This window comes from Nycticebus coucang, chromosome 8, assembly GCF_027406575.1.
Source record: "Nycticebus coucang isolate mNycCou1 chromosome 8, mNycCou1.pri, whole genome shotgun sequence".
Taxonomy (NCBI): Eukaryota; Metazoa; Chordata; class Mammalia; order Primates; family Lorisidae; genus Nycticebus; species Nycticebus coucang.
The window spans coordinates 135,917,654-135,944,262 of NC_069787.1; the positions used below are offsets into that span (position 1 = coordinate 135,917,654).

At 43.0% G+C, this 26,609-nt stretch overlaps 2 protein-coding genes across 3 annotated transcripts; both read right to left on the reverse strand.

Annotated features, from left to right (window-relative positions):
* Positions 1-3,658: 3,658 nt before the first annotated feature.
* RPL22L1 (ribosomal protein L22 like 1) lies at positions 3,659-7,064 on the reverse strand. 2 transcript variants are annotated; one of them, XM_053599993.1, is made up of 4 exons: positions 6,935-7,064; positions 6,087-6,179; positions 5,805-5,926; positions 3,659-3,915 (listed from the first exon to the last, which is right to left on the reverse strand). In XM_053599993.1, the coding sequence occupies exons 1-4, from the start codon at positions 6,941-6,943 to the stop codon at positions 3,771-3,773; spliced, it is 369 nt and encodes a 122-aa protein (XP_053455968.1). In that variant the 5' UTR covers positions 6,944-7,064; the 3' UTR covers positions 3,659-3,770. The 2 variants fall into 2 exon arrangements, with proteins under 2 accessions (XP_053455968.1, XP_053455969.1); XM_053599994.1 differs by having other exon boundaries at positions 6,087-6,176; positions 6,935-6,958.
* Positions 7,065-12,109: 5,045 nt separating this feature from the next.
* On the reverse strand, positions 12,110-25,717 carry EIF5A2 (eukaryotic translation initiation factor 5A2). Its single transcript, XM_053599995.1, has 5 exons — positions 25,649-25,717; positions 24,858-25,054; positions 24,224-24,328; positions 17,223-17,354; positions 12,110-16,634 (listed from the first exon to the last, which is right to left on the reverse strand). Exons 2-5 carry the CDS (start codon positions 25,020-25,022, stop codon positions 16,575-16,577), a joined length of 462 nt encoding a protein of 153 aa, XP_053455970.1. The 5' UTR covers positions 25,023-25,054; positions 25,649-25,717; the 3' UTR covers positions 12,110-16,574.
* Positions 25,718-26,609: the final 892 nt, after the last annotated feature.

A 26,609-nucleotide genomic window follows, 5' to 3' on the forward strand; every position in this document is an offset into this window, starting at 1 on the left:
GTTATACAGGATTCCACCACTCAGGGCTAGACAGGGAGGCCCCCATTCTCTAGGCCCAGGTGAGCTCAGAAGTCAGACCCCCATTTCCAGGCACAAGCAGACTGCCTTCTTCGGGACACCCCCTTTGGGGTCTGATAAGGTCATGAACAAAGTAGCCTGTGATGGTTTTTTGGGTGGTTCCACCTTGGGTAGGAGCACACACCTTAATCCCTTCTCAGGGACAAAGACTACAAAGGATCAACTGCCAGCCATGTGTAATCCTCTAGACCTAAAACACCTAGATAAAAAAGCCCACGTGGAGACTCCCAAGAGAGTTCTTCAGTTCTTTCCCACTTCCAGAAGCTCTGGTGCTTTTCTGTATTCCTTTCTAACTTCTAATAAAAGTCCTATCTTACCACTGATCTGTGGTCCATGAGTTCATCTTCGAATCCCCAAGACCAAGGACCTACTGAAGAGCGAAATTCTGGTATCAATGGAACACTGAGCTGGCCCCGGCAGCTGAGTCCCTGATTCCTGAGCCTTTGGAACTAAGAGACAGATTTGCTTTCAGCTGCTCATTTTTAATAGAATTGATACCAGCACAACAGCACTGCATCCCCCATACCTTTTAATATTTCTCAAATTTCACCTCCCTCTACTTTCCATGGCTCACTCAGCTCAGGACTCTTGTTCCCTGAATATTCCCGGGGCCCTCCTACCCTGGGGATTTTGTGCCTGGAATGCTTCTTCCTCAGGCATCTGCTTGGCTGGAGTCAGTATCTTAGGCCTTTGCTCACTGAGCCTTTCTCAGTGAAATCTTTCCTAATGCTCTTTACAAATGCAGCACTCCTTCCTCCCTGGTTCCCTATCTCCCTTATTTTTGTTGGCAGTGTTTACCACCACATAACAGACACTTTATTTTCCTGTGTCTTCCTCCACTGACTGCAGGTGGCATGAAGGCAGGAGCTTCTGTCTTGCATAGTGCATAGTAACCCAGTAGAGCCCAGTCTGGCTGCACCTGCTGAATCTGCCAAGTTCCTGAAGGCATGAATCCCTAACGGAGTGAGCTCAGCCTCTTACACATGCATAGTGGACCTGAGGTGCTAACATTAACTTTGAAGAATTTTCTTTTTGTTGTTGTTGTTGTTGCAGTTTTTGGCCAGGGCTGGGTTTGAACCTGCCACCTCTGGCATATGGGACTGGTACCCTACTCCTTGACCCACAGGCACCGCCCTGAAGAATTTTGAACATGTATTAGATGTTTTTGAAAGATTACTCCAGGGAGGAATAAAGGAGATGCCTGGTGTTTGCCAACACTTGATTCTCTTTCCACAGGCAGTTTCTCCGGCCCCTGCTGTTTGTCACTCTATGTGCAAAGGCCTAGCTGGTGCCTTCACCTAGACCCTCTCTGGAGCTCCAGATTTGGACGTTGGATCGCATGCCTGCCATCTCCTGGATGTCACAAAGGTGCCTCAGACTCAGCATGCTAAAGTGAACTGCCTTTCCCCTACTTTCCTTCTTCCTTTGTGACCAAACTTAGCAGGTAGCACCATTAAGGCCAGTTGTATAAAGCACCCTTCACCAATGGCCCTTGCTATGACCTGAATGTTTTGTTGTCCCACCAAAATTTGAAACGTTAACCCTCAAGGTGATGGCATTAGGTGGCAGAGTCTTTGGGAGGTGACCAGGCCAGCAGGGTAGAGCCCTGTGATTAGGACCAATGCTTTTGCACTGGGCCTTGTGATGGGACCCCAGAAAGCCAACTCACCTCACCCCTGTGAGGACTAGAAGGTGCACGTGTGAACAGAAAGCAGCCCTACCAGGCCTCCAGAGCTGAAAAATAAATTCCTCTTTCATATGCCATCCCGTCTCAAGTATTGTTACAGCAACCCTGAGTAAGGCAGCCTATCCCAAGTCCCACTGGCTTTATTCCCTTGAATCCATCCACTTTTCTCCACTTTCACCATCTGATGCTGTGACAGCTCCCTGCTTCCAACCTGACTCCGCTGGAAGAATCATTATAATGCAGTCACTGTCTACTTCAAAATGCACATCTCACTGGATCACATCACCCTCTGCTTAAAATCAGCAGCTTCCCAGTCCTGTCTTGGCTGGTTTTACCTGTCCAGATTTTTTTTTTTTTTTGAAATAGTCTGTCACCCTGGGTAGTATTGTGACATCATAGCTTACAGCATCCTGCCTCAGCCTCCTGAGTAGCTGGAACTACAGGTGCCCACCACAAAGCCAGGCTGGCTTTTAGTAGAGATTGTCTCATTCCTGAGCTCAAGCAATCCATCTAACCCACCTCTTCCTCCCAGTGCTGGGATTACAGGTGTGAGCCACCACACCAAGCCCTACCTTTCCGGATTCTCATAATCACATATGCTGGACCGTTTTCTGTACCAGACTACCCAGGTGTTCTCAGAAGTTCACTAAGTGCTGTTTCCTCTCCCTGGAATTCCCTTCTTTCCTCAGACACCTAGATGAGGTTGGCAGAGGGGTACACAGTGGGCACCTGGCACTATTTATGAAAAATTGTAAGAATGGGGCAAATCTCTAAGTTGTCCAAGAAAGAAGTTGGCTGTGCCAGGACATTAAGATTGGGGAGCACTTGGGTGGTGCCTGTGGCTCAGTCGGTAGGGCGCGGGCCCCATATACCGAGAGTGGCGGGTTCAAACCCAGCCCCAGCCAAACTGCAACCAAAAAATAGCCGGGTGTTGTGGCGGGCACCTGTAGTCCCAGCTGCTGGGGAGGCTGAGGCAGGAGAATCGCATAAGCCCAAGTTAGAGGTTGCTGTGAGCTGTGTGAGGCCACAGCACTCTACCGAGGGCCATAAAGTGACTCTGTCTCTACAAAAAAAAAAAAAAAAAAAAGATTGGGGAGCACTTACTTAGGAAAATAAGTCAATTAAAACATTATTTCAGACTTTTGCAGTACCAATTGTATTGATCGGTCAACACATAAAAAAGGCACATTGGCAGTCACACCTGTACCCTTAGCACTCTGGGAGGCTGAGAATCACTTGAGGCCACTGCACTGCACCCTGGGTGAGACTGTAGCTCAGGAAAAAAAAAAAAAAGATTCCCCTTTCTTCTCTCACCTCCAGCAGTAAGAATCCTCCACTGTATTTGGTAGACAGGGTCCACCACTAAATTGTTTTAATAGTCAACCAAAAGGAGGATAAGTGGTAGGGATGAGAAGACATCAATACTCCAGGATTCCAATTGAGAAAATCTTTTCAAAGTATGTGGCAGAGTACAGGACCAGACTTCGGATTTCAAGGTTGAGTGTCTGGTGCCTACAAGGTATCTTGAGATATTCTAACAGGCCATTAAATACTGGTTTAGGACAGGACTGAGGTGGATCACGCAGCCTTTACTATGAGGGAATAGCATCCTTTGAAGCAGAAGCAAAGACTCAAATACTAAAGACTTACATGTAAGAACTGTTCTGAGGCGTTCAAGACTGCAGAAAACACAATTTCATATTGCTATACGTGAAATTGTGCTTCAATACAACACTTTAACTTGAGAAGTTGTAAGAACAATAAATCTTGAAAATTCAGGGAAAATTCTACTACCTATATACCTTATATATAAGCTATTTAAATATTTACAGAAATTATCAAAGGAAATCCACAATCATGTAAACAGCACATGTGAAAAGAATTAGACAAAAGTTTGAGTGCAATGATTTTATTCACTGATAAACTAATAGCCCACTTTTAGATGTCTCTTTTTCATGTAAGTTCATTTGTGTTATCAGCAAGCAAAGCCCTGTAAAGGCTTCACCTAGTCTTCAGACTCTGATCCATCTTCATCTTGACTAATCTGGAAGTAACGAAGTTCATAAGTCTCCTTATCAGATGCAACCACTCGAAGCCAATCACGAAGATTGTTCTTCTTAAGGTATTTCTTGGTAAGGTATTTCAAGTATCTTTAAAAATAAAAAGATGTAAGTCAGCAAGTAGTACAATCCCTTCTGTGCAGAGGCTCATTAGATACATGCTCTTCTTTCTTCATTCTCCTCATGCAAGGATGCCACGGCTCTTCAATTTCGGTTAGGATAAGTTTATGCCTTATAAAACCCTTATTCTCCCCTCTCCCTCAAATAAACTAATATTCTTTTTTTTTTTCTTAGAGATAGTCTCACCTTGTTGCCCTCGGTAGAGTGCCGTGGCATCACAACTCAGAGCAACCTCCAGCTCTTAGGCTTAGGCGTTCTCTTGCCCCAGCCTCCCGAGTAGCTGGAACTACAGGCGCCTGCCACAACACCCAGCTATTTTTGTTGTTTTTGTTGCAGTTTGGACGGGGCAGGGTTTGAACCCACCACCCTCAGTATATGGAGCTGGCGCCCTACTCACTGAGCCACAGGCACCACCCATAAACTAATATTCTTTACACTGAGAGCTTTTATGTAGTAGAGCAATGGTAGCTTCCTCTTCAGCTTTACTGCCACAGCCCAATTATTTTTTAAATTAACCAACAAGACACTTTAACTCTTCAAATACATCTTGTATACCACTAGCAACCTCCCTAACCCTAATTCCACCCTAGGTCAACAACAGGCAACCTGTCAAGGAATTAAATTCATCCACTAAGTTCAAGGTTTTACGAACTGCCATACAACTAGCATTTGCCTTAGCCCTTATAAAAAGCTTTCGTCATGTCATCACTCCAGCCATTGTCTTCCCTTTACACTTCACAGCCACTCCAACTACCCAGCATTCCTCTAAAGCCCCCCCACCCTTTGCTAATGCTGCCCCCTCTGCCTGGAATACCTTATTCCACTGGCTAACTATGCTTAGTCCCAGCTTTTCTGAAAAAATCCTGTACTACTCCTACCACTGTATCTAATAAAGCTACAGAATTGCATTTCATAGTAAATTGTCTGATTGTAAGATCTTTGAGGACAGCTACCTTTTCATCTCTCTGAATCCTTAAAAATCAATTCACAACCTCAGTTAACATGCACTGCATCCACCTTGGTCCAAGCCAGAAGTCTCTAGTTTCCACCAAGCTAACCACCCGTTTTTTTTTTTTTTTTTTGCAGTTTTTGGCCATGGCTGGGTTTGAACCCGCCACCTCCGGCATATGGGGCCAACACCCTACTCCTTTGAGCCACAGGCGCTGCCCACAACCCCAGTCTTTCTTAGCCACAATTATGTCAAAAGCTTCCCCTAACACATAAAGCTCTAAGCCCTTCTTCCCATGGTTTTCAACATCCAGCGCCTAGATTCCCCTCCAATCCCAAGCACTCCTCCCAAAACACAATGCGCTCCAGACACTGGCCTCCTTACTATATTTATCCCTGTTTAATACTGCACTTCCCTTCTCCATTAGAGAGGCTCCTTGGTGGTGGGTAATTTGCTGGTTTGGTTTACTGTTGGGTTGCATTTGGTTTCATTATGTTGGACTGTTGCAGGACTAGGTTACCCAGTCCTACAACAGTCCAACATATTGAAATTACAAAGCATTCACCATTGAAGTTTATACACCACTTGGATTTATAAGGCCTATAATACTGGACAGGATCTCCTGCCTATATTCTAGCAACAAAGTACACTTACAGTCAATAAGCAATTGGCACTATTAATGTGTCTCATTCACACAACCTCACAGGATCAAACTTTTTAAACGGGGCCAGTTCACTGTCCTTCAGATCACTGGAGGGCTGGACTATAGCGGCCCACAGGCCATAATTTGAGGACCCCTGTGAACATTCAAATTTATTCTTGTATATGTACAGAATGCTAAGATTGCATATTCTACAGTACATTCCTCAACTACTGTAACTTCATAAAAATTTGCAAAACAAGTACCAACCTTTTAGAGAACTGTTTTTCAGAAACAACTGTGATTTTATTTTTGAAGCGTTCAATGCGAACAACATTCCCAAGATTTCCAGTTTTTCCATTGACTTTAACCTTCTCCCGTAGAAACTGCTCCTATTTTAAAACAGAAGAAATACAAAACTAGGGAAGAAAACCCTAGATATTCACTAGGGAAGGTACCCTAGGAATAGAGCTTAAGTTAATATCAAATTATTATGCACTTAAACCATCATCAAGAACGCTACTATCAAAATAAACTGAGTAAAATACTTACAAAATTTCCAGAATCAAAAATTCCATCTTCTACTGGATGAGTAAGGTCCAAGTTAAATTTCCAGGTTGACCTCTTGGGCTTCTTGTCTTTCTGCTACATAAAGTTAAAAATAATTATGACGATGTAAGACAATTTATTCAGCTTATATACAAAGTCTTAACAGCAGGCTCCCTCGGTGCCAGGGCAGCAACTCCATCCTCTCTGGTCTAAAGAATTCAATTCAATTCTTGGCTCAGCGCCTGCAGCTGGAAGGTTCAAATCCAGCCCGGGCCCGCCAAACAATGACAACTACAACCAAAAAATGGCCGGGCGCTGTGGCAAGCGCCCGTAGTCCCAGCTACTTGGGAGGCTGTCTCCAGATTAGATCCACCCTAATGGGTGTCAGGTGTTGACACCAGAGTTTGCCTTCTCAGGTAGCTGGGTACCACGTGCCAAAGAACCACCCAAACTGAGGACGGAGCTCAGAACGGAGGGCGCCGGGCCGGGAGGGTACTCGGGGTGCGAGTTAAGTCCGGTCCGCCGGGCCGACGCTGCCAGGGACTCCATCCATTCCTCACCCGGCGACCTCCCGCCGGCAACTCTTTACAGATAGTTACACACGTCAACTCCTCCAAGCGCCCTCGTGGGTCCCTCGCCACTGACCGCCGAGACGCAGGTTGCGCAACGCGCGCCCTTCCCGCGCGGGCCCGACCCGTCCCCCAGCCGCGCTCCTCGACGTGCGCCCGGAGCCCCTTCCGGCCCGGCAAAACCAGGGCGCGGGGACGGAGCGGAGAACAACCCAAAGCCGAACACTTCGACTGTGCCCTCGACCCATCTTCACTCCCCCCTAACGAAAACAGCGAACTCACACGCGCCATCTTGAAGGCCGCACGAGCCGAAAGGGAGGAGTGGCGGCACGGCGCGCTCTTATACCACAGCGTGTTGCGTCACGCGCTGCGCACGCACCGAGGTGCCGCCTCCCGGAAGAAGGCGAGGCGGTTCTGGGCTTTCTGCGCCGGCTGTTCGCTTTTGACCTGTGTCCCGCGCGGCTCTAGACGCCCGGGAGGGGGGAGGCACCTTGCGCTCCTCACCCGACCCTATAAGCCTCGCCTCGCTCCGGCCCTGCTCGCTCGGGCCGCTGCTGGAGTCCTCCAGCAGAACGCCTGTTTCTGTCTGTTTTCTTTTCTTTCTTCCTTTTTCTTCCCCCCCCCAGAGAACATACGCTGTGCAAATGAGCTCTGTTTTCTAAGTGACTGTTCAAGAAAAGCAGACAAAATAAACTAGGTTAGGGGAAAAATCTTTTAAAGAGAAACCCACAGAGTGGGAGGAAAGAAAGGAAACAAATTAGAAAAGTTTCAACCTGAGAATCAGAAGAAAGAAGGGAGGGAAGGAAGAAAGAAAAGGAAGAAAAGAAGAAAACTGGGTGAGTTAAACTGGGTAGACACAGCTGAAGAGAAAAATCAGAGAATGGGCAATGACTTAGAATGCAGCATGGAAAGGTGAAGAGATGGGAAATACAAAAGGTAGGTTAGCAACGTCGTTGTCAGAGTAAGAGCGTTCTGGTTATGTAAACCAGGAGATCCGGGAGGATGTATTAGAGATTATGGGGGAAAAGACAGAATTTAGATGATGGCTGGTCTCATTTTCTAGAAGCCCAAACAAGATAATTTAAAAGAAATGCACACCTAGACACATTGTAGTGAAACTCTAAAAGACACAGGCAAAATTATTTCAAAAGCATCCAGAGATGGAAAAAACAAAATACCCACTGAAGGAATTTGCTGGCAGTTGACTTCACATCTGCAGCAGTGGGAGCCAGAGACCTACAGCAAGTGTCGAGAAAAAGGAACTCTCCGCCTAGACCTAGAGCTACAAGTATAAAACCGTCTTTACTACATGACCTTCAGTTTTTATTTTTGTTTGGTATTTATTCATCCTCCCCAGTAATCCTTTATAAATGACTTTTTAAATGATGCATTTAAGACATTTTTAGACGGTATAACCTGGAAGTTTTCTACTGAGATTTTCAGTAGGGGAATTCTGAAAGATACATTTAGGAGGAAGGCAAATGTTCCTAGAAAGAAGGCCTATATGTCAAAGAAATGATGAGCAGAGGAAATGGCTAACTTGTGAGTAAATCTAAACACCACTGGATACAAAAGTAATAGTCATGTCTAATTTGTGGGCTTGAGGTACTTTTAATGTTCTGTTTTATATCTTGATCTTCTTGATGGTGCTTGCATGGGTATGTTTGGTTTGTGAAAACCCATCAAGCAGGCTTGGCATCTGTAGCTCAGTTGTTAGGGTGCTGGCCACATATACCCAGGCAGGTGTGTTCAAACCCAGCCTGGGCCAGCTAAAAGGACAACAACAAAAATAGCTGGGCACTGTGCCAGGCGCCTGTAGTTCCAGCTACTTAGGAGTCTGAGGCAAGAGAATTGCTTAAGCCAAGAGTTTGAGGTTGCTATTAGCTGTGACGCCATGGCACTCTACCCAGGGTGACATAGTGAGACTCTGTCTCAAAAAAAAAAGAAAACTCATCAAGCTAATTATAGTCTGTTCATTTTTCTCTATATATGCTACATTTAAATTAAAAACTATCATAAGAACACAGTATAAATTACTAGAAGCCAAAATATGACAAATTAGATGAAATGAACAAATTCCTAGAAAAATGTAATAGAACTTTTTTTTTTTTTTATTTTGGCCAGGGCTAGGTTTGAACCTGCCACCTCTGGCATATGGGACCGGCGCCCTACTCCTTGAGCCACAGGCGCCGCCCGAAAAATGTAATAGAACTTACACAAGAAGAAATAAGAATATCTAAAAAGTCCTATACCTTTTACATAAATTGCATATGTGATTAAAAACTTTACACAAGAAAAACACCCAGATAACTTCATCAGTAAATTCTGCCAATCGCTACAGGCAGAAAATGCCAATAGTAACAGTTTTATGCCCAAACCCACATGCTATCATTTCACCTTTAATCCAGAAGAGGGAGGGGCATTCATACACAGCTGTCTGTCCCCACTGATAAATGGTTATCCTTGCTAACTTAATTTCCTTGCAATTCTGGGTTGTAAATGTATAGGTGAGTATTGGTAGGGAGGTTCCCACAAGCATGTCTTGCTTCCTGTAAGAGAAGCCACGCAGTAGAATGTGAAAATACATAGGGTGGTGCTGTCATCTGAGTCCTGCACACAAGTGGCTGCTGCTCCCTTCTTGTGAGTGGACAGCACAGAAATGCTTTCCTCATCACTACCTAAAAGATTCTGGCAGAGTTCAGCCTCAGTTGTCTCCGGCATATTTCTGTGTTTACTCCTCCCAGTTTCTTCTGTTACTGAGACCACTTCCTGAACCAACCAACTGCAGGAAGCTGACATGCCAAGATGCCAATTTTACATAAACTCTTCCAGCTAATAGAAAATTAGACACACTCAACTTATTTTAAGAGACCAGCATAACCTTGATCCTAAAACCTGATAGGGATATGTTGAGAAAGGAACATTATAGTCCAATCTCATTCATAAATACATAATGATAAATGTGTGTATGTGTGTGTATATATATACTGTGGTTTTCGGGCAAACCATATCCAACAATGTCAGACAGCAAGTTGAGCAATATTGTCATTATCTGTACCTGATATAATTGGATGTGTATAAAAAGTCAAAAGAACTTAGAGAAAAATTATTAGAATTAGTATGTGTAGTTATCAAGATTACTGGATACACTGGGCGGCACCTGTGGCTCAAGGAGTAGGGCGCTGGTCCCATATGCTGGAGGTGGCGGGTTCAAACCCAGCCCCGGCCAAAAGAAAAAAAAAAAAAGAGTACTGGATACAAAGTTCATATACAAAATAAATTATCTATAAACCACATGAATTAAATGGAACTTGGAAAAATCATTTTTAATTACATAAAATATATTAAATACTTAAGGTAAAAGATGTGCAAGACTTCTGTGCAGAAAGGAAAGGAAAAAAAAGAAAATACTAATTCTCACATAAATTGGATTTTTGACCAAAATACATTATTTGAACAATAATTTTTAATTCAACTTGTTAATATGTTGTTTAGGATATTGCATCCTCATTTATAAGTGAGTATGTTTGTAATTTCCCTTTATAATAATTATTTTTTCCAATTTTAATATCAGGTATAGCCAGATGAAGTAGAATGATTTTGAAGTATTTCTTCTTTTTCTATTGTCTATAAGATTCGGCATAATCTGTTTTATTTTGAAATTATCTTCTATTTTTATTTATAAATATTAGTTGTCTATTTTTTGAGACTTTGGGACAAAAAAAAGTTAACTGATGAATCCATACTGAACCTCAGGGTCAAAGCATTGTATGATAGACATACTTTTATCTGACAATGTGAATGTTACTTTTTTTGCATTATTATTATTGCTCAATATTTCATTGCAGCAATCATTTGATTTCTTTTCCGAATGTATTTATCTTCATTCGTTCTTTACGAGGTTTTTGTTTCTAGTCCTTTATCTTAAACATTGTTATTGTTATTAAATTTTAAGTCTTTTTAATTTTGTGAAGGCAAAAAGTGGAAACCAAGTAAACACATGTATATGTACAGAGAAAATTAAAAAAATATATATAAAATATAATTGAGAGAAATTAAAAGAGACCAAATAGAAGGACATTCAGAGTTCAGGGATTGGTACACTTGATATAATAAAGTGTCCATTCTCTCAAAGCTAAATTATAGATTCAGTGTGATGTCTGACAACAGCCTAGCAGATGTACGTAGCAGATGCTCGCTCTTAACTCACTGTTGCTCTCTTCCCTTGCGCCTGTGTATCACACAAACCAGTTTGAAAATTTGTATGGAAGAACAAAGGTATCAGAGCAGTCAAGAGTATGTTTGAAGAAAGAAAAATTAGAACTTTCTCTACCAGATTAAACCATGACTAAGACAGTACAATATTGTTTTAAGGTTAGTAATATAGTTGAATGGAATGGCCTAGAGAGCATACAGACATACACACGTCAGCATGTGTGTTGGCCACTCAGGTCAAAATCGCACTTTACAATAGTGGAGAAAAGACTCTTACAACCCTTGTTATTTTTCAAATTGAAAATATGCAGATGTGTTCCTACTAAAACATAGACCTTATGGTCAACATAAAACTTTAAAATCCACACTAGTATGTTGTCCTGGATATGCTTGTGAATGTTTATAAATCATCTAATAAACATTTATTCATGCAAGTATCAATATGTACATTTTGAACTATAAAAGATTGCTATGACATTTCAGTAAACATGACTTTGAATTATCCATTATGGTCCATTTGTGTTAATGTCCAATTTCAATTAACATTATCAGCCATAAGCTAGGGCATTAAGGGGCTAGGTCCCAGAATATAAAAAATACAAGTTAGATTTCCTTTTAAAAGTTATAAACACATTGTCTTGGCGCCCATAGCTCAGTAGTCCACATACACCAAGGCAGGCAGGCAGGTTTGAACCCAGCCAGGGCCAGCTGAATGACAACTGCCAAAAAAAAAAAAAAAAAATAGCTGGGTGTTGTGATGGGTACTTGTAGTCCCAGCTACTTGGGAGGCTGAGGCAAGAGAATGGTTTAAGCCCAAGAATTTGAGGTTACTGTTAGCTGTGATGCCACAGCATTCTACCAAAGGTGACATAGTGAGACTCTCTCAAAAAAAAAAAAGTTTATACACATTAACTTGTAAAATTTTCTAGTATGAAAACGTTTTTAAGAATGTATATGTAGGCTGGGTGTGCTGGCTGACACTTCTAATCCCAGCAACCTGGGAGGCTGAGGTGGGTGGGTTGCCTGAGCTCAGGAGTTTGAGACCAGCCTGAGCAAGATCAAGACCCCATCACTACCAGAAATAGAAAAGTTAGACAAGCATTGTGGCAGGCACCTGTAGTCCCAGCTATTCAGGAGGTTGAGACAAGAGGATCACTTGAGCCCAAGTTTGAGGTTGTTGTGAACTATGACGACACTGTACTCTACCCAGAGTAACAGAGTGAGACTGTCTCAAAAAAAAAAAAAAAAAAAGTATAAGCTGTTAAATTAACTTTATTTTTATTTACTATAACCGAAGTTAACAGACAAATACATTTTAATATAATAAAAGTTATAATAAGTTAATAAGTTTATCTACATTTTAGTATAGCCAAAGACTTAACATTTGAATTTTACCCATGTTTGAAATGTAAAATGCACAATTATTATGTTCAAACTACATGTTAAATTTTTTAAGTTTTACCTAAAACATTTGAGTCTCTGACACTAAAAGCAAGAGTTCTTCTACATCTAAGATAAATAAAATGTATTGCTAATAAAGTGCCACTGGGTCAGACAATGCCGCTTCAAAAATATCCTTTTGGGGGAGGAGGTAAAAGTACGTAACAGTATAGAACTGGTCATTTCTATTACACCAGTATTGAACTAGTAATCTGCACTCTACTTTGTAACAAGCACAAGAGTGCTTATTTATAGCAGATATTAACCACAATAAAGAGTTCCTTCCAGGAAAGATCGCAACTATAGCTATGACAAGCTGTCCTGTCTTTGCTGAATACAGTTTACAGTCTGGAATTTTTAAAAAGTACGATCTAGAGCCAAGATAAACTTAAGTCTACTAATACCAAGAAACATTTAGGGACTTCATTTAAATAAAAGAACCTTTTTATTGTAAAATAGATTCTACCTGTTCTAAGGAGGGAGAATGGTGGATGGCAGAGCTTGGTAGCGAGCACGTGCCCAGCAGTGGAAGCCTGAGCTGGCTGCCACCAGATGCATCATGTACAGAAAGAAAACCTGCTTATTGGATGCACACAGCACTTTTCAGGCACTTGACCTCACTTGGTAGTTAAGTTGGTGTCCAGACATTTATTAAGCGGGAAAACATCAAATTATACAATGACTTTGAGCCATGTTCCCATAGAACATCTGTGTTCTGTAAGCTAAATACAAATGTTCCGGGGTAAAATCAAATAATGATGGTATATACACAATTCAGAGAAAAAAAAAAATTCAATGAAGTCAATAGATTAGATTTTCTCTATTTTAAGATTTTCTACCACAAATTTTTCTTAAATCTCTATTGCCTATTATTTGTCTGAGTGCTAGCAGAAAAAGGTCTGACAACTGTGAAATATTATACCTAAATCATGTTAGAAAATTAAAACTTTTGATCAGTACATAATGGAAATATGCTTGTATTTCTGCTCTTGTGCTGCTTAAGAGCCACATTTTCTCACAGTAAATATGTTCCTAGTTCACATTACAGAATTCAGTATATAAATGTTTGAATGCATCCAAGAGAGCATTATGAATTTCTATCTGCCGTCTCTAAGTTTGGAGACACTACATCAACGTCTGGCTCTAAAACTATTTTGGATGTCCACATCAAAGGGATGCTTTTCAAATATCCTTCAAATTGTAAGGACAGGGTCCAAGATGAGACTACCAAATTCTATTCTTAAGTGAAAAAATATGGTAAGATTCTAGCATAGATGCTACTAATACTTCCATTTTTTCTTGAACACTTGGTATGTAGTTTAACTATGTTGATAATAAGAATTTTTTAATAGGTATGCGTCATGGTATTACAATGTGGGAAAGTTTTGCGATACGCTTTCAGGCAGTTAACTTTAAAATACTGAAACTCCAGCTCTTAGCACAAAACAGCCCTGAGAACAATGCATTCAAATTACAGCTCAACTAGAAATAATCTAATTGAGAAACCTTAAAGTACAAAAACAAGTTCTGAAAAAGTTGTAAATTAATAAAAATAAAACCAGTTACCAACATTTGAGGCACTACCCGACTACAGTACTTTTAAGAGTTGGAAGGACTTTGGAAAACGAACGCACATAGACAGCTACGTGTGCACTGGCACATGCTGTGAGGTGATGAGAAGCTGCGTCCCCCAACCGTATGGCCTGAACATTTCAGTGTAGCTTCTCCTGTCGTGCTCTGACTGCAGGCGAGTTTTGGTGATTAATATAAAGCATTGTTACAGGGACAAGAGCTTGGTTCAAGGATTTCTTCAAGTGACTGACAGCCCTTGGAGGGGACCACAAAGAAAAACCTCATAATCACATTTATGAAGCAACGCCAAAGTCAAAGCAGCACGAAGGCGGCCTTTGCCCACGGGCGTACAGCTCTGTACCAAACAAGGTTTAACAGAGTTGTCACAGTAGAAATAAAATACGCTGTTCTAGAAAGAAACAAATACTCAACCTATTTGAATATAAACTGGTGAAATGTGTACAGACAAAAAGAGCATGTCGCGTGTGATCTGTCAACGTTACCATCCACATTCTATGGGCGGTCACGTGTAAAATTTAATACTCGCTACAAAAAAGTACAAGAAATACTAGGAATCAACTTCTAACATTTCTCTGCTAAAAAGAATGAAGTGGCTTCTGTTCTATGTTAAAAAATATGTTCCCTGCTTCCTTTTAATATAATTTATAAAGCTTTACTGAATGAGATATTTTGTTCCAGAGAAACACCTATTGTTGTATGTGAAAATAAACAGTCCCATATCTTTAAAATCTATACTTGTATGTCAGAAGAATATTTACACTTCATATCATACTTAAATGAAATATATATGCACAAATAGCTTTTGCCATTCAGGGCATGACAACGGAGACGCATTGTACTTTACACCCCCACATCACAGCTGAGAGTGTGTCTATGTGAAGTCTGACAAGCTCTGGAGGACAGGGCATGCTAGTCTAGAGCTAATACTCAATCTGGATACCAGTGCAGTTAGCAGAGCCCTGTGAGGAATAAGATATGTTATTAGAGTGCCAAAAACTAGCGCAGCATGTGGAGATGCTTACATGGTGCATGGGGAGAAGTGAGCCTAATTCCTAATTGTGCTTTAGATGGGCAAAAGCTAACATGTTAACATTAAGAACAATTAGCTACAATCAGTATTTCCTGTGCTTTACAAGTTTCCTCTTTGTATTTCTCTTAGAGTGTCTTGCTTCTTCTCCTAATGAGTTTTCTGAAGCAAAGGTCAGATTTAAAAGTCTATACAAGAATGCAACTAAAACTTTGGGATCTTCTGTTCCTAATGCTATTTCCAGTGACTGATTAGGTCAGTTACATCATCTTATATGTTTTCCTCTAGGTTATTGAAACAAAGGCCTTTTAGAGGTCAAGGAATGAAGGAAGGGGTCCAGAACCACGGTTAGAGAACCAAGGTATTACTTACATAGTGACTTCGTTCTAAGCTTCACTCCAATATAATGACTGTTACCTAGTGAAAGGTCCTCACAAACACTGCAGTGTCTACAATTCAGGAAATGACTTGAAAGATTAAACAGAAATACAGTTTTGTCACCTAAAATACCTTTTAAAATAATTCAGTTGACAGCATTCTTTCCTAGTTGCATTTCATACTAGTAACTTACCAAGTCACATGATAATCAGAAAAAATGCATATACTTAAGTTAAATAACAATATAGAAAGAACCACTTTCTTGATTCACTTTCATTTCACTTTAGAAAAATGTACAGAAATTTAACAAACCCAGTTTTTGTCTAACAAATATTTTAATGTAAAAAATTCCTAATTAAAAATGGCTGGAAAAGAATGCAAGAATGCTTACTGATAAATACCAACGTGGCTGGGAAAAAGTGCTGTGTATTACTCTGCAGAGTGATGCTGGGGGTACAGGTAGGGGACAGGAGTTAAAAGCAAAGACACAACTGAAAAGCAACTTTTCATTTTCACGTTGACTTTAAAAGCCTCAAATAAAACCACCTGGCTTTCACCCGCCCTCGCCATTGTCTTGTGTGTATTCTCTGTAATCGGACTCGCTCACTTCCCTCACCCGACAGCTCAACATCCCTCTGCTGTCAAAGGAAGGTACCAACACCACACAGAAGGTGCTCTGAAGTCTGCCAACAATTTGGCAAATCATAGTGCGGCCACAGTAATACATGGGGTGCACATGGCCAATGAGATAACTGATGTGCTGACAGCATGATTTTTGTTTAAGGATTTGTGTTTGGCACACACAAGCTGAACTGTGACAATTCCAATCCATAATCTGCGTATTTTATGATATTAAATCTGAAATTAATGCAGAGCACTTCAACTTAAATGTGGTACTCTAATACCACTATATGCTACATTGTCTGATTCAAAACCCTGGTTTATTTATTGTTTAACTAAAATTCAGGAATGATTTGCTCAGAAAAATTGTATTTGCTGAAGCTATCCTGTCTGTTTCTTAGACTCACATACTGAAAACCATAAGAATGTTATAGGAAAACCACCTACAAAACTGAAAAATAAAAGAATTATACATCTCAATAATTTTTTAAAACTACCAATTGCCTGCAAAAGTAACCCAACACAATTTCAAAACAATTACTAAAAGAAATGAGGTTGCTTATGAAGAACATAGCTTTGGTGACAACTTAGAACCAAATGCTAAGTCCGCAGTGACCCAGATGGAGGGGGCCGGCCACACTGCTGCCCTTACTTGCAGGGTTTGATGGCTACTGCGTACTCCTCACTCATGGCACACATGACGGACACCTAGGAGGAAAAGTGCAGCAAAGATCTGTTCAGAAGGTGATGCATATGTGACAGTAATCATTCACATGTTTTATATTTGTGTCTATTCTGTACATACTGACTTTGGAAAGAAGTATTCCAAAATAAATAATATCCTTTCTTTAATATTTTCTGAACTAGAATTTTTCAAATTGTGGCTTATAAAATCACTTCCAGGGAATAGGGGGAATAAGAGCTATGTTTCAACAATAACTAGACGTTACTTCTGAAAGGTGTGAGGGTAAATCTTTGCTCTTTACCCCTCCCTCACAGCATCATTTCTTATTCTTTTTTTTTTTTTTTTTTTAATCATTTCTTATTCTTAAGAACAGTTCAAATGCAGGGCCTCAAAACAAACTTAGCATTCACAGTGTTTATGCAGTGAAAAATGAACTTCAATGCCTCTTTGGTGATGGGACTGAGTATTTTATGGCAAAATCACCTTATAGAGATAATTTTCATTACATTTCAACAATATCTTTAAGCCACATTCCACACAAAGTATTTTATGCTAACTAGGCCAGAATGTTTTATTAAACGGTTTAAAGCTGCCTTCCCATGTGTCCTCACCTGAACATCTTCACCTGCATTGTATTTTCCTTCTATTTCTTTGCCCAGATCACCTTCTGGCAGTTTAAGATCCTCACGAACTTCTCCGGTTTCCGTCAGCAGGGAAAGGTAGCCGTCCTGAATGCATATCAGCTTTTAGGAGAAATTACAGCGAAGGCATGGATGAGGCTCGACCCACTCCTGTCATGCTTACACAGTTAAATTACAACGCACATCAATCTGTATAAATTCTCAGTAATACACTCATATTCTTGGTGTTTAAATGTGCTAAAATATGAAATAATAAAATATGTACAGAATGGAAGTATTATGTTCACTCCTCCCTACTGTATTCACCCTCCGGTCAGTACATTACTAAATAGTTTAGGCCTCTCTATAGTGTATCCTGAAGCATTTGCATTAATGTATACAATACAAATATAGCTGCTTTAAAAAACATAGGATAGGTATATTTTATTTCATTAAGACAGAGTTTTGCTTTGTCACCCTGGGCACAGTGCCATGGCATTACAGCTCACAGCAACCTCAAACTCCTGGGCTCAAGTGATCCTCCTGCCTCAGCCTCCCGAGTAGCTGGGACTATAGGCACCCACCATGACATCCAGCTATTTTTTTTTTTTTTTTTTTAGAGACAGGGCTCCCTTTTGCTAAGGCTGGTCTCAAAGTCCTGAGTTCAGGCAATCCACCTGTCTCAGCCTACCAGAGTGCTAGGATTACAGGTGTGAGCCACCATGCCTCGCTCTTTTTCTTTTCTTTATTTTGTGCATGTTTTTCAGCAAACTGTTTTGATTTTTAGTATGTTTCAGAAATCTTTTCAAATTAGAAAACATTAACCTACCTTAGTCTATTTAGCACTACACAACTACATACATGTGCTGCAATTATTATTAATTTTCCCACTAATAAGCACGGAAGTTATTTTCAATTTTTCAGTGTTACAAACGATGCATTTTATAACTTGATTATAAGCAAATGTAAGTGGAAAATTTTTGGTCTCCAGCTCTCTGCTAACAACAGATTTTTTTTCCCCAAAGAAACAAACACTAGCTTATTGATGACATTAATGAGACAAAGCCAGTGATCAACCTAAGCTGTAAAACGTGGTTTTGATACCACTGAATTTCTCTTACCACAGCAATGAGGAAACAACCTGCCCCACTCATTTATCCTAAAAGCATGAACACCACCAGTGTGCCTAGAATCCCAGAGGGTTTTACAACTGACCATCGCCAGGACACCAGCCGCTAACACAGAGGAAGGAGTCAAAGTCGGTCCTGGGCCCGTCGGCATGTGGTGTGGCCCAGCACACTGCCGACGGGCCTGTGTTACACACTGAACTTCCTTACGGACCCACAGGCCACCACACCAGGCTTTCCACAAAAAATCCACCTACCATGAGAAGTTTTTTGTATATCTTAAAACAACCTCAATAACAAAAGCAACCATACAGAGCAACAACAAACAGACTTCTAAGTAATCTCTCAGCCACATCAATGACACTGAGCTGCTTGGCAGAGCAGTGGGGACAGGAAGGCTGAGGCAGAAGTATAACTTTTTAAAGACAGGGGTCTCACTACGGTGCCCAGGCCAGCAGTAAGCAACCCTCCTGCCTCAGCCTCTGAGTAGCTGTGGACTACAAGTGTGTACCATCTCATCCCACTTGAGATGTAATTTTTAAACAATTACCCACACACTTACAAGGCAGTTATTTCTAAATTTCTGTTCTTTTACCAATTTCCTTTTAGAACTTGTCTATTTCAAGAGTTAAAAATTCCTATTGCCACTAGCAACTGAAATACAGTAGGCCAACTCATAATTCTGGGATTCTGATAGGTATTTATATGATGGGAGTATTTTCTTTTTTGACAGTTAAGAATTCATAAAGTAAGCTGTGGGACAAAATATAAAACATTTGAAGTATAAAAACATATAAGTAGCATATAAAACATAGGAAAACAATGCATTAATAAACATTAAATATTAAAATAAATTGTTATATGAAATAAGTTTTGTTTTTTGTTTTGCAGTTTTTGGCCGGGGCTGCATTTGAACCCGCCACCTCCAGTATATAGGGCTAATGCCCCACTCCTCGAGCCACAGGCACCACCCTATGAAATAAGTTTTCAAAAATAAAACTAAATTACAGAAAAATAAACTTAACTAAATGAGATTGAATTACATGACCCTTTATGTTATTAGGAAATCTTACAATCTACAGAAAAGTTGCAGTAGTGCAATGAAACCCCCCATCCTCGGCCCAGATCTACCCATGGCTGACATTTACCCACTAGTGTGTATATTCTCTCCACATACAACGCGAAGTATGAAATGCCTATCTTTACTGAACCATTTGAGAATAAGTTTCAAAGACCACGACTTTTCAGCAATAAATACTTCAGTGTGTTTTCCCAGTAAAAAGGAAGTATTCTTATATAACTATAGTTTATTTTTCAAAATTAGAAAATATCCCTAACTTATTATCCAATATGTAGTCCATATTCAAATTTGCCAACCGTCCCTGTGGTCCCTGAAGGGACCTGGCCCAGCTCCAGGACTGTGACCTGGCATCTGCCTACTGTGCCATCTTCGTGTCCCTGAACATGAGCTTCTCCTCTCCCTTTTGCTCCCTGACACTGACATTTCAGAAGGGTAAGGCCACTGTCTCAGCATGTTCCTTGGTTTGGTTTGCCTCATTCTCTCTCAAGACCCCCCTAATGGATTTCTGAAAGGTATTCGACATAACTTAAGTGCCCAGTATCATAATGGGAGGCAAACGAAGTAGCCTGTTACCAGGGAGGTTAATTTTGATCATTTTCCATTCTGAAGGCACCTTTTCCCCTTTGTAACTTGCAATTTTAAAAAAGGCAACAATGTCATTGTCAAGTCTCAAGCATATTTTTATGCAAATGCTTCCACCTTTTCTCAAAGGCCTGACTACAGAGTTGGGAGGAGGGGATGGCAAGGAAACTTATAAGCCACCTCCATATACTTCCTTCTAATTCTTCACCTTTAAGAAAATCTACCCACTTGACAACTTTAAGATGTTTTTGAACAGTTCTTTTTTTGTTTTGTTGGAGGTAGTAGTCGCTAGTAGGAAGGGGGAGACCACAGGGGTCAAGGTCAGACTCAGAAAACTTCCAGCAGGCACCAGGCACGTGGTGGTGCATTCCAAGCTTCTGAACAGCGTGGGTTATACTGATACCAAAGCGTGGTGTCTCCGACTGCCTACTGAAAGAAGCTGGGGCTTCTTGGAAAAACGGACAATTATGGACCCAGAGCAGGAAATGCACGAGCTCCTGTCCAGAAAGTGGGAGTAGCCAAGACTGTTGGGTGGAAGGGCTTGGGAACTGGCTGAGTGGGGCTCCACTGGGCTCAGGAGTCGGCTCAGTGGGCTCTCCTGGGCTTGGGAGCCGGCTGAGTGGGGCTCCACTGGGCTGGAGGGCTGGCTGAAGGGGGTTCCACTGGACTCGGGAGCTAGCCTGAGGGGGGCTCCACTGGACTCGGGAGCTGGCTGAGGGGGGCTTCACTGGCCCAGGGCAGAATAAGCAGAGAGTCCGTAAAGGTGAGATCTACAATGGATGGAAATACAAATATGCTTAAATGTCTTAAGTTCATAGTGAAAAAATATTTCATTGTCATCTTCAGGGGATGCTAGGAACCAATTCACTTTAGTAACTAAAGGGAAAGAACCAAGCATTTATACTGCCATTCACGTGAGTGCGCACACTTACACACAGAGTGTATGCACTCTACCTCAAAGCAAACAAAAAGAACTGATTTTTTTTTCATGCAAGTATTCAGGTAAGAAAAAAATGAAGGAATGACAAGTCTTTATTTTGTCACCTCTGATAAATTAACGGAGTGAGGCAATGATCACATAGCTGGTAACATCCCAAACAAACAACAACCATTGTTCAACCAAGATTTGCATAAAACATCACCTATGGAGCAGTCTTGTTGAAAAAAGACGGAGGAAGAAAACAAAAATCTAGACTGAATCTGACCAGGCTGCCACATCTCACTACCAAGTTTCAGGAAACACAAGGGACAAAGGAAGATGGCAAAAAATAAATACATCCAGGCTCGGTGCCTGTAGCACAGTGGTTATGGTGCCAGCCACATACACCGAGGGTGGCAGGTTCAAACCTGGCCCAGGCCAACTCAAAAAAATAGGCAGGCGTTGCGGTGGGCACCTGTAGTTCCAGCTACTTGGGAGGCTGAGGCAAGAGAAGCACTTAAACCCAAGAGTTGGAGGTTGCTGTGAGCTGTGACGCCATGGCACTTTATTGAGGGAAAAAAAATACATCCAGTTAGCTAAATGCAAGAAAGTCTACAGCACAAACGACCCAGTCTCACCACAAAAACCTGCAGAGAAGGACAGGGAAACACTACAGCCCCTGAGCGAACGTGTCAGAGGAGAATCTACAGACTGCAGCAGGTGTGAGGATGTACCACCCACTCCCCACTGTGTACATTATTTAGGCCCTAATCATTAAAATATAAAAAAACAATTAGGAAGTTTAGAAATGTAAATACTGATGAGATATTTGCTGATATCAAGAAATTAATGGGCTGGGCACAGTGGCTCAGGCCTGTAATCACAGCACTCTGGGAGACTGAGGTGGGAACATCGCCTGAGCTCAGCAGTTAAGAGATCAGCCTGAGCAAAAGTGAGATCCAGTCTCTATAAAAAACAGAAAACATTAGCTAGGTGTTAGCGGGCTCACTATAATATAACACCTATAATCCCAGCTACTCGGGAGGCTGAGGCAGGATCACTTGAACCCAGGATTTGAAGTTACTGTGAGCTAGGCTAATGCTGGGACATCCTAGCCCAGAGCAATAAAGTAAGATTCTGTCCTAAAAAAAAAAAAAAAGAATTATTTTAGGTGTGATAGTGTGTTTGTTTTTTATAGTTCTTTCCTTTAAAGATGTATAATAAAATATTTGGAGAAAAAATGATAGAATTTCTGGAATTAAAAGGGGACCAATATCTAAAATATACAAGGAAGTCAAACAATAACATAAAATCCCATTAAAAAGTGGGCAAAGAAAATGAATAGACATTTTTCAAAAAGTGATACACAGAAATCAATGTATCAAAAAGATAAATGGCACTCACATGTATACTGCAGCACTCACAACAGCAAAGACAGACAACAGGTCTAAGTGCCTGTGGACAGCACTATGTCAAGAAAATGTGGTATACATACACAACACAATACCACTCGGCCACACAAATGACACCCGGTCCTCTGCAGCAACAAGGATGGAAATGCTGATCATTACCTAAGTGAAACTAGTCCAATATGGAGACAAAGATGCATGTTCTCACTCATGGTGGCAGCTGAATACAGTGTACATACAGATGCAGAGGGTGGGACAGGGACAACGGAGACCTGGAAGGTTAGAGGGCTAGGAGGCGTGGCTGATGGAACCTATTTGAGGGCACACCAGAGTCACGGGGTTAGGGGCTAAGGTACCCTAAGAGCACTGGCTTGACCACTATGCAATCTACGCATGCAGCAAAATTACACTTGTATCCCAGAAATTTATACAGATATAAAAATCCCAAACAATCAAGAGGTAGAGAGAATAGGAAGGAAAAAACAGGTGTAAGGTGTAGATGAAACAAGATCGTCCACATACTGGTCATTATTGAAGCTGAGTGATGGGCACATGGGATTCATTATACCGTACTTTGTTTGAAAATTCTCACAATAAAAAGGAAAACAGAGGGCGGCACCTGTGGCTCAGTGAGTAGGGCACCGGCCCCATATACCAAGGGTGGTGGGTTCAAACCCAGCCCCGGCCAAACTGCAACAAAAAAATAGATGGGCATTGTGGCGAGTGCCTGTAGTCCCAGCTGCTCAGGAGGCTGAGGCAAGAGAATCACATAAGCCCAAGAGCTGGAGGTTGCTGTAAGCGTGTGACGCCACGGCACTCTACCAAGGGCAGTAAAGTGAGACTCTGTCTCTACAAAAAAAAAGGAAAACAGAAAAATGCCAGGCCACGTCAGAATTCCAGAAGGAGCACACTGGGAGGTGCAGCAGGCCAAGGAAGCAAAGCATGATCTAAAATAGTGGTTCTCAACCTTCCTAATGCCGCGGCCCTTTAATACAGTTCCTATGAATCGCGACCCACAGGTTGAGAACCCCTGCGCTAAAGGGAAGTGTGGGGAGTTGGTGACTGCAGCTTCTGTCCACGATGTAGTCAGGGTAGAAAGCAGCATGGTTCAGGAGGACTTACAAGGACTTTTTCTGCCTTTATCTGTAATGCTGGTGTACGGTGGAAGGCCCTTGAGGGAAGGTGTATCACCAAATGCAGGTGCCTTCCTAGCCCTAATTTATGAATTCAATTTTGTTTCTCAATCTATTTCAAAACAACCAGACTTGTTTCAGAACACCTATGCCTCTCTGCTTCTTCCTTCTTTTCTGCCAGCACTCTAAGTGGTTTCTTTAGAGATGCTGGTCCGTAGTAGAGATGAATGCTTCATCACTGTCATCAATACTCCAAACGACAAAATACTACCATTAAACATGAATTATACAAATGTATAATTGGAATTAACTTGAAGTTTACACATACAATTTAACAAATGGTCAAAGCACTGTCACTAAATATAAATAAACCGACTATGTAGTTTTTGTATCTTCTTCACCACATCCAGTGATCACATTTGTGGCTTTCAACTTATTTCCCTACTTAAGGAAAAAAGAAGTTCTGACTCACATTCATTAATACAAAACCTTGATAGGTAACAACATGAATTTCAGCAGTGTCTGGAAAATCTTAGTAATGATTAGTGCAAAGAAACAAAATATCCAGGGGAGAGATATTTAAATTGAAATATCAGTGAGTACTAAACATCACGATTTAGTTATTTCATTTCTAGAAAGGTGGTGGCTAATAAATGGTGAGAAAAACCTATGGTACCAGTGATGGTACGATATTTGTACCTTTAAGAAACAAGCAACATTCCAAACAAGATTAGTACTTACTTGATAATCATTTCTCTTAATATTTGGAACGTCCATGTTGTGAGTAGAAGGGCAAATATCTTCGTATTTTTTGCCAGTGAAAATGTCAATTCCAACAAGGTGAACCTAAAAGAGAATGAGAACAAGAAACCTGTTTAATCTCTGCCAAGGGGGTCACCCACTGGATACGCAAGAGCAGGACACCAAAGCTGACCTTTCTCCTTCTTCCAAGGTCATCTAATGTTACTTTCTCGTCATAGAATTAAAATGCAGCAAATAGTATCATGACATGTTAAAACTCAATTTAATACATGAATAGTCTGGCAATTCAACTACAAGAGTATATAGAATAATAAAGTTAAGTTTCTCAGAATTATTAGTACAGGTTTTCTCACATGTAAATGGAGGTCTAGGTCACTAAGATTCAGGAAAGTTTCAGTTTCTAGTCCGTGAAATGCCGCAAGGGCGCAAGAAGGGGTTGCGGGGACCTTAAACTACTCAAAGCAATAGTTGATCACCCACTATTAGTGAGGAAAAAACTATTATAGTGGGGGGGAAAGGTGCTTATTACAACATTCTAAGTATAGACATCTCCTGATCTGCAAATAATCAGAGCGCCGACGCTGCAGCCGAGGCCCGCCCGGGAGGCACTTGCCTTGGCGTGGCCGTGCTTCCCCGTCTTGGAGGTCGACATCTCCACTATCTTGCACGGCCGTCCCTTGAGCACCACGAAGCCATTCTTGCGCAGGGCCGAGCATTGCATGGGGTAGGTGCTGGAGGCCCCGGCGTCTCCAGTGGTGAAATCGATTTCGTCCGCCATGGCAGCTGGGAGAGGTCTTTTCTCCGTGGGGACTACGCGAAAAGTTTGTGCATGCTCTTCAGCAACGCGCGCGCAAGAAGGACTGCGACCGTTCCGGACCCGCGAGGTGCGGGCATCAGAGGCCTGCAGCGCGCCCGCCCAAGACCGGCCGCACCTCCACCCGAGACCGGGCAGCACTCCCACTCCAGACCAGTGCGCACTTCACCCAGACGCCACGAACTTCCAGCCTTCGGCAGACAGAGTCGCAAAGAAGCTCGCGGGGCTGCAGGTCCCAGCCCGCCGCCCGCCTCAAACAGGGGCCGCAACCTCCCCTCCGCCCCGCGCCCTCTGCGGGGCCCGGCCCAGCCCAGCCGCTGTCCGCGCGGGACGCGAGGTAAGTGGGCCCGGCCAGAGGTGCCCGGCCTCGGGCAGCGAAGCACACCCGGCCAGTCTGCACCGCGCCCCGCCCCACCCCGCTGGCATCCCCGGCCCGGCCCCGCCGCATCAGGGCCTGAGCTCCGCGGGTCCTGTACTCGCGTCCGCCCCTGGTTTATCTTTCTCCCCCCGGTAGGGTCGGCTTTAGACGCCTCCCCGGCTCGCCTTCGCTCCGGCTCCGGCTCTGGCCCCGCCGGCTCCCCGGGCCTCACCTCCCCGCAGGCAGCGCCTCCCGCCTGCTCACGGTGCAGGTCCCGGCGGCGGCGGCGGCGGCGGCGGCGGCGGCGGCGGCCGCGGCGACTCCAGGACCGGGGCGGGGCCACTGCACTTCCCACGCCCGCCGCCCCGCCCTTTCCAGCCCCCGCCCCACTTCCGGGATAGGCCGTAGGGCGTTATAGGCACCACCCCCTCAGGCCACCATTGGCTGCCAGGTCCCCGAGGCCCCGCCCAGTCACGTGAAGCGCTCCCTGGCAACCCCACGTGCCACGGCTCAGGGCACTTCCGGCGTGCGGCGCTGCGGGAGCCGGGTGTGGAGATGAGCTCGCAGCCCCTCTGCCTCCCCCTCTGACGTTTGTAGTGCTCGGGTCCTGGTCCCGGTTACTGGGATCCACGCCGCGCACTCGCGGGCCTTGTCAGGGCGTGGCGATCGTCACGGACGGTCATCAGCGTGGCGAGGGTGTCCCGGGTGGCGGTGCGGGGTACCCCGGGTTCTCTTCAGCGCGCTGCCCTCCTCCAGGCTCGAGTCCGGACGCAGTCGCTACTGCTCGGCTCGGTGCCGCGGCCTCTGCTGCGGACCCCGTGGGGAGGTTCTGCAGCGGCCACTGACGGGCGGCGGGGCCGGGCGGGGCGGGGCACCCTCTGAGCAGAGGAGGCCGGGAAGCGGCTATGGCGGAGTTGGGGAGGCACAGGGTGTCTGACTCTTCATAAAGTGCTCTATCAGCACAGCCCTCCTCCCTCGGGGCACTGGCGTTGGGTAGGGCTTGGAGTTTGTCGGTGCCACTGTCTTCAACCTAAAGCCGGTAGACCTGGGTGGAAAGGCTCCTGAAAGAGAGGCGCTCTCCTTTTCGCAGTTCCACTTAAAATTTCCTTACCTTGGAGACGTGATCTAGGAAATTTAGTTCCCACGCCACACCGTAGTTGTGGTCCTGTGATCCGTATTGCTGTCTAGTGAAC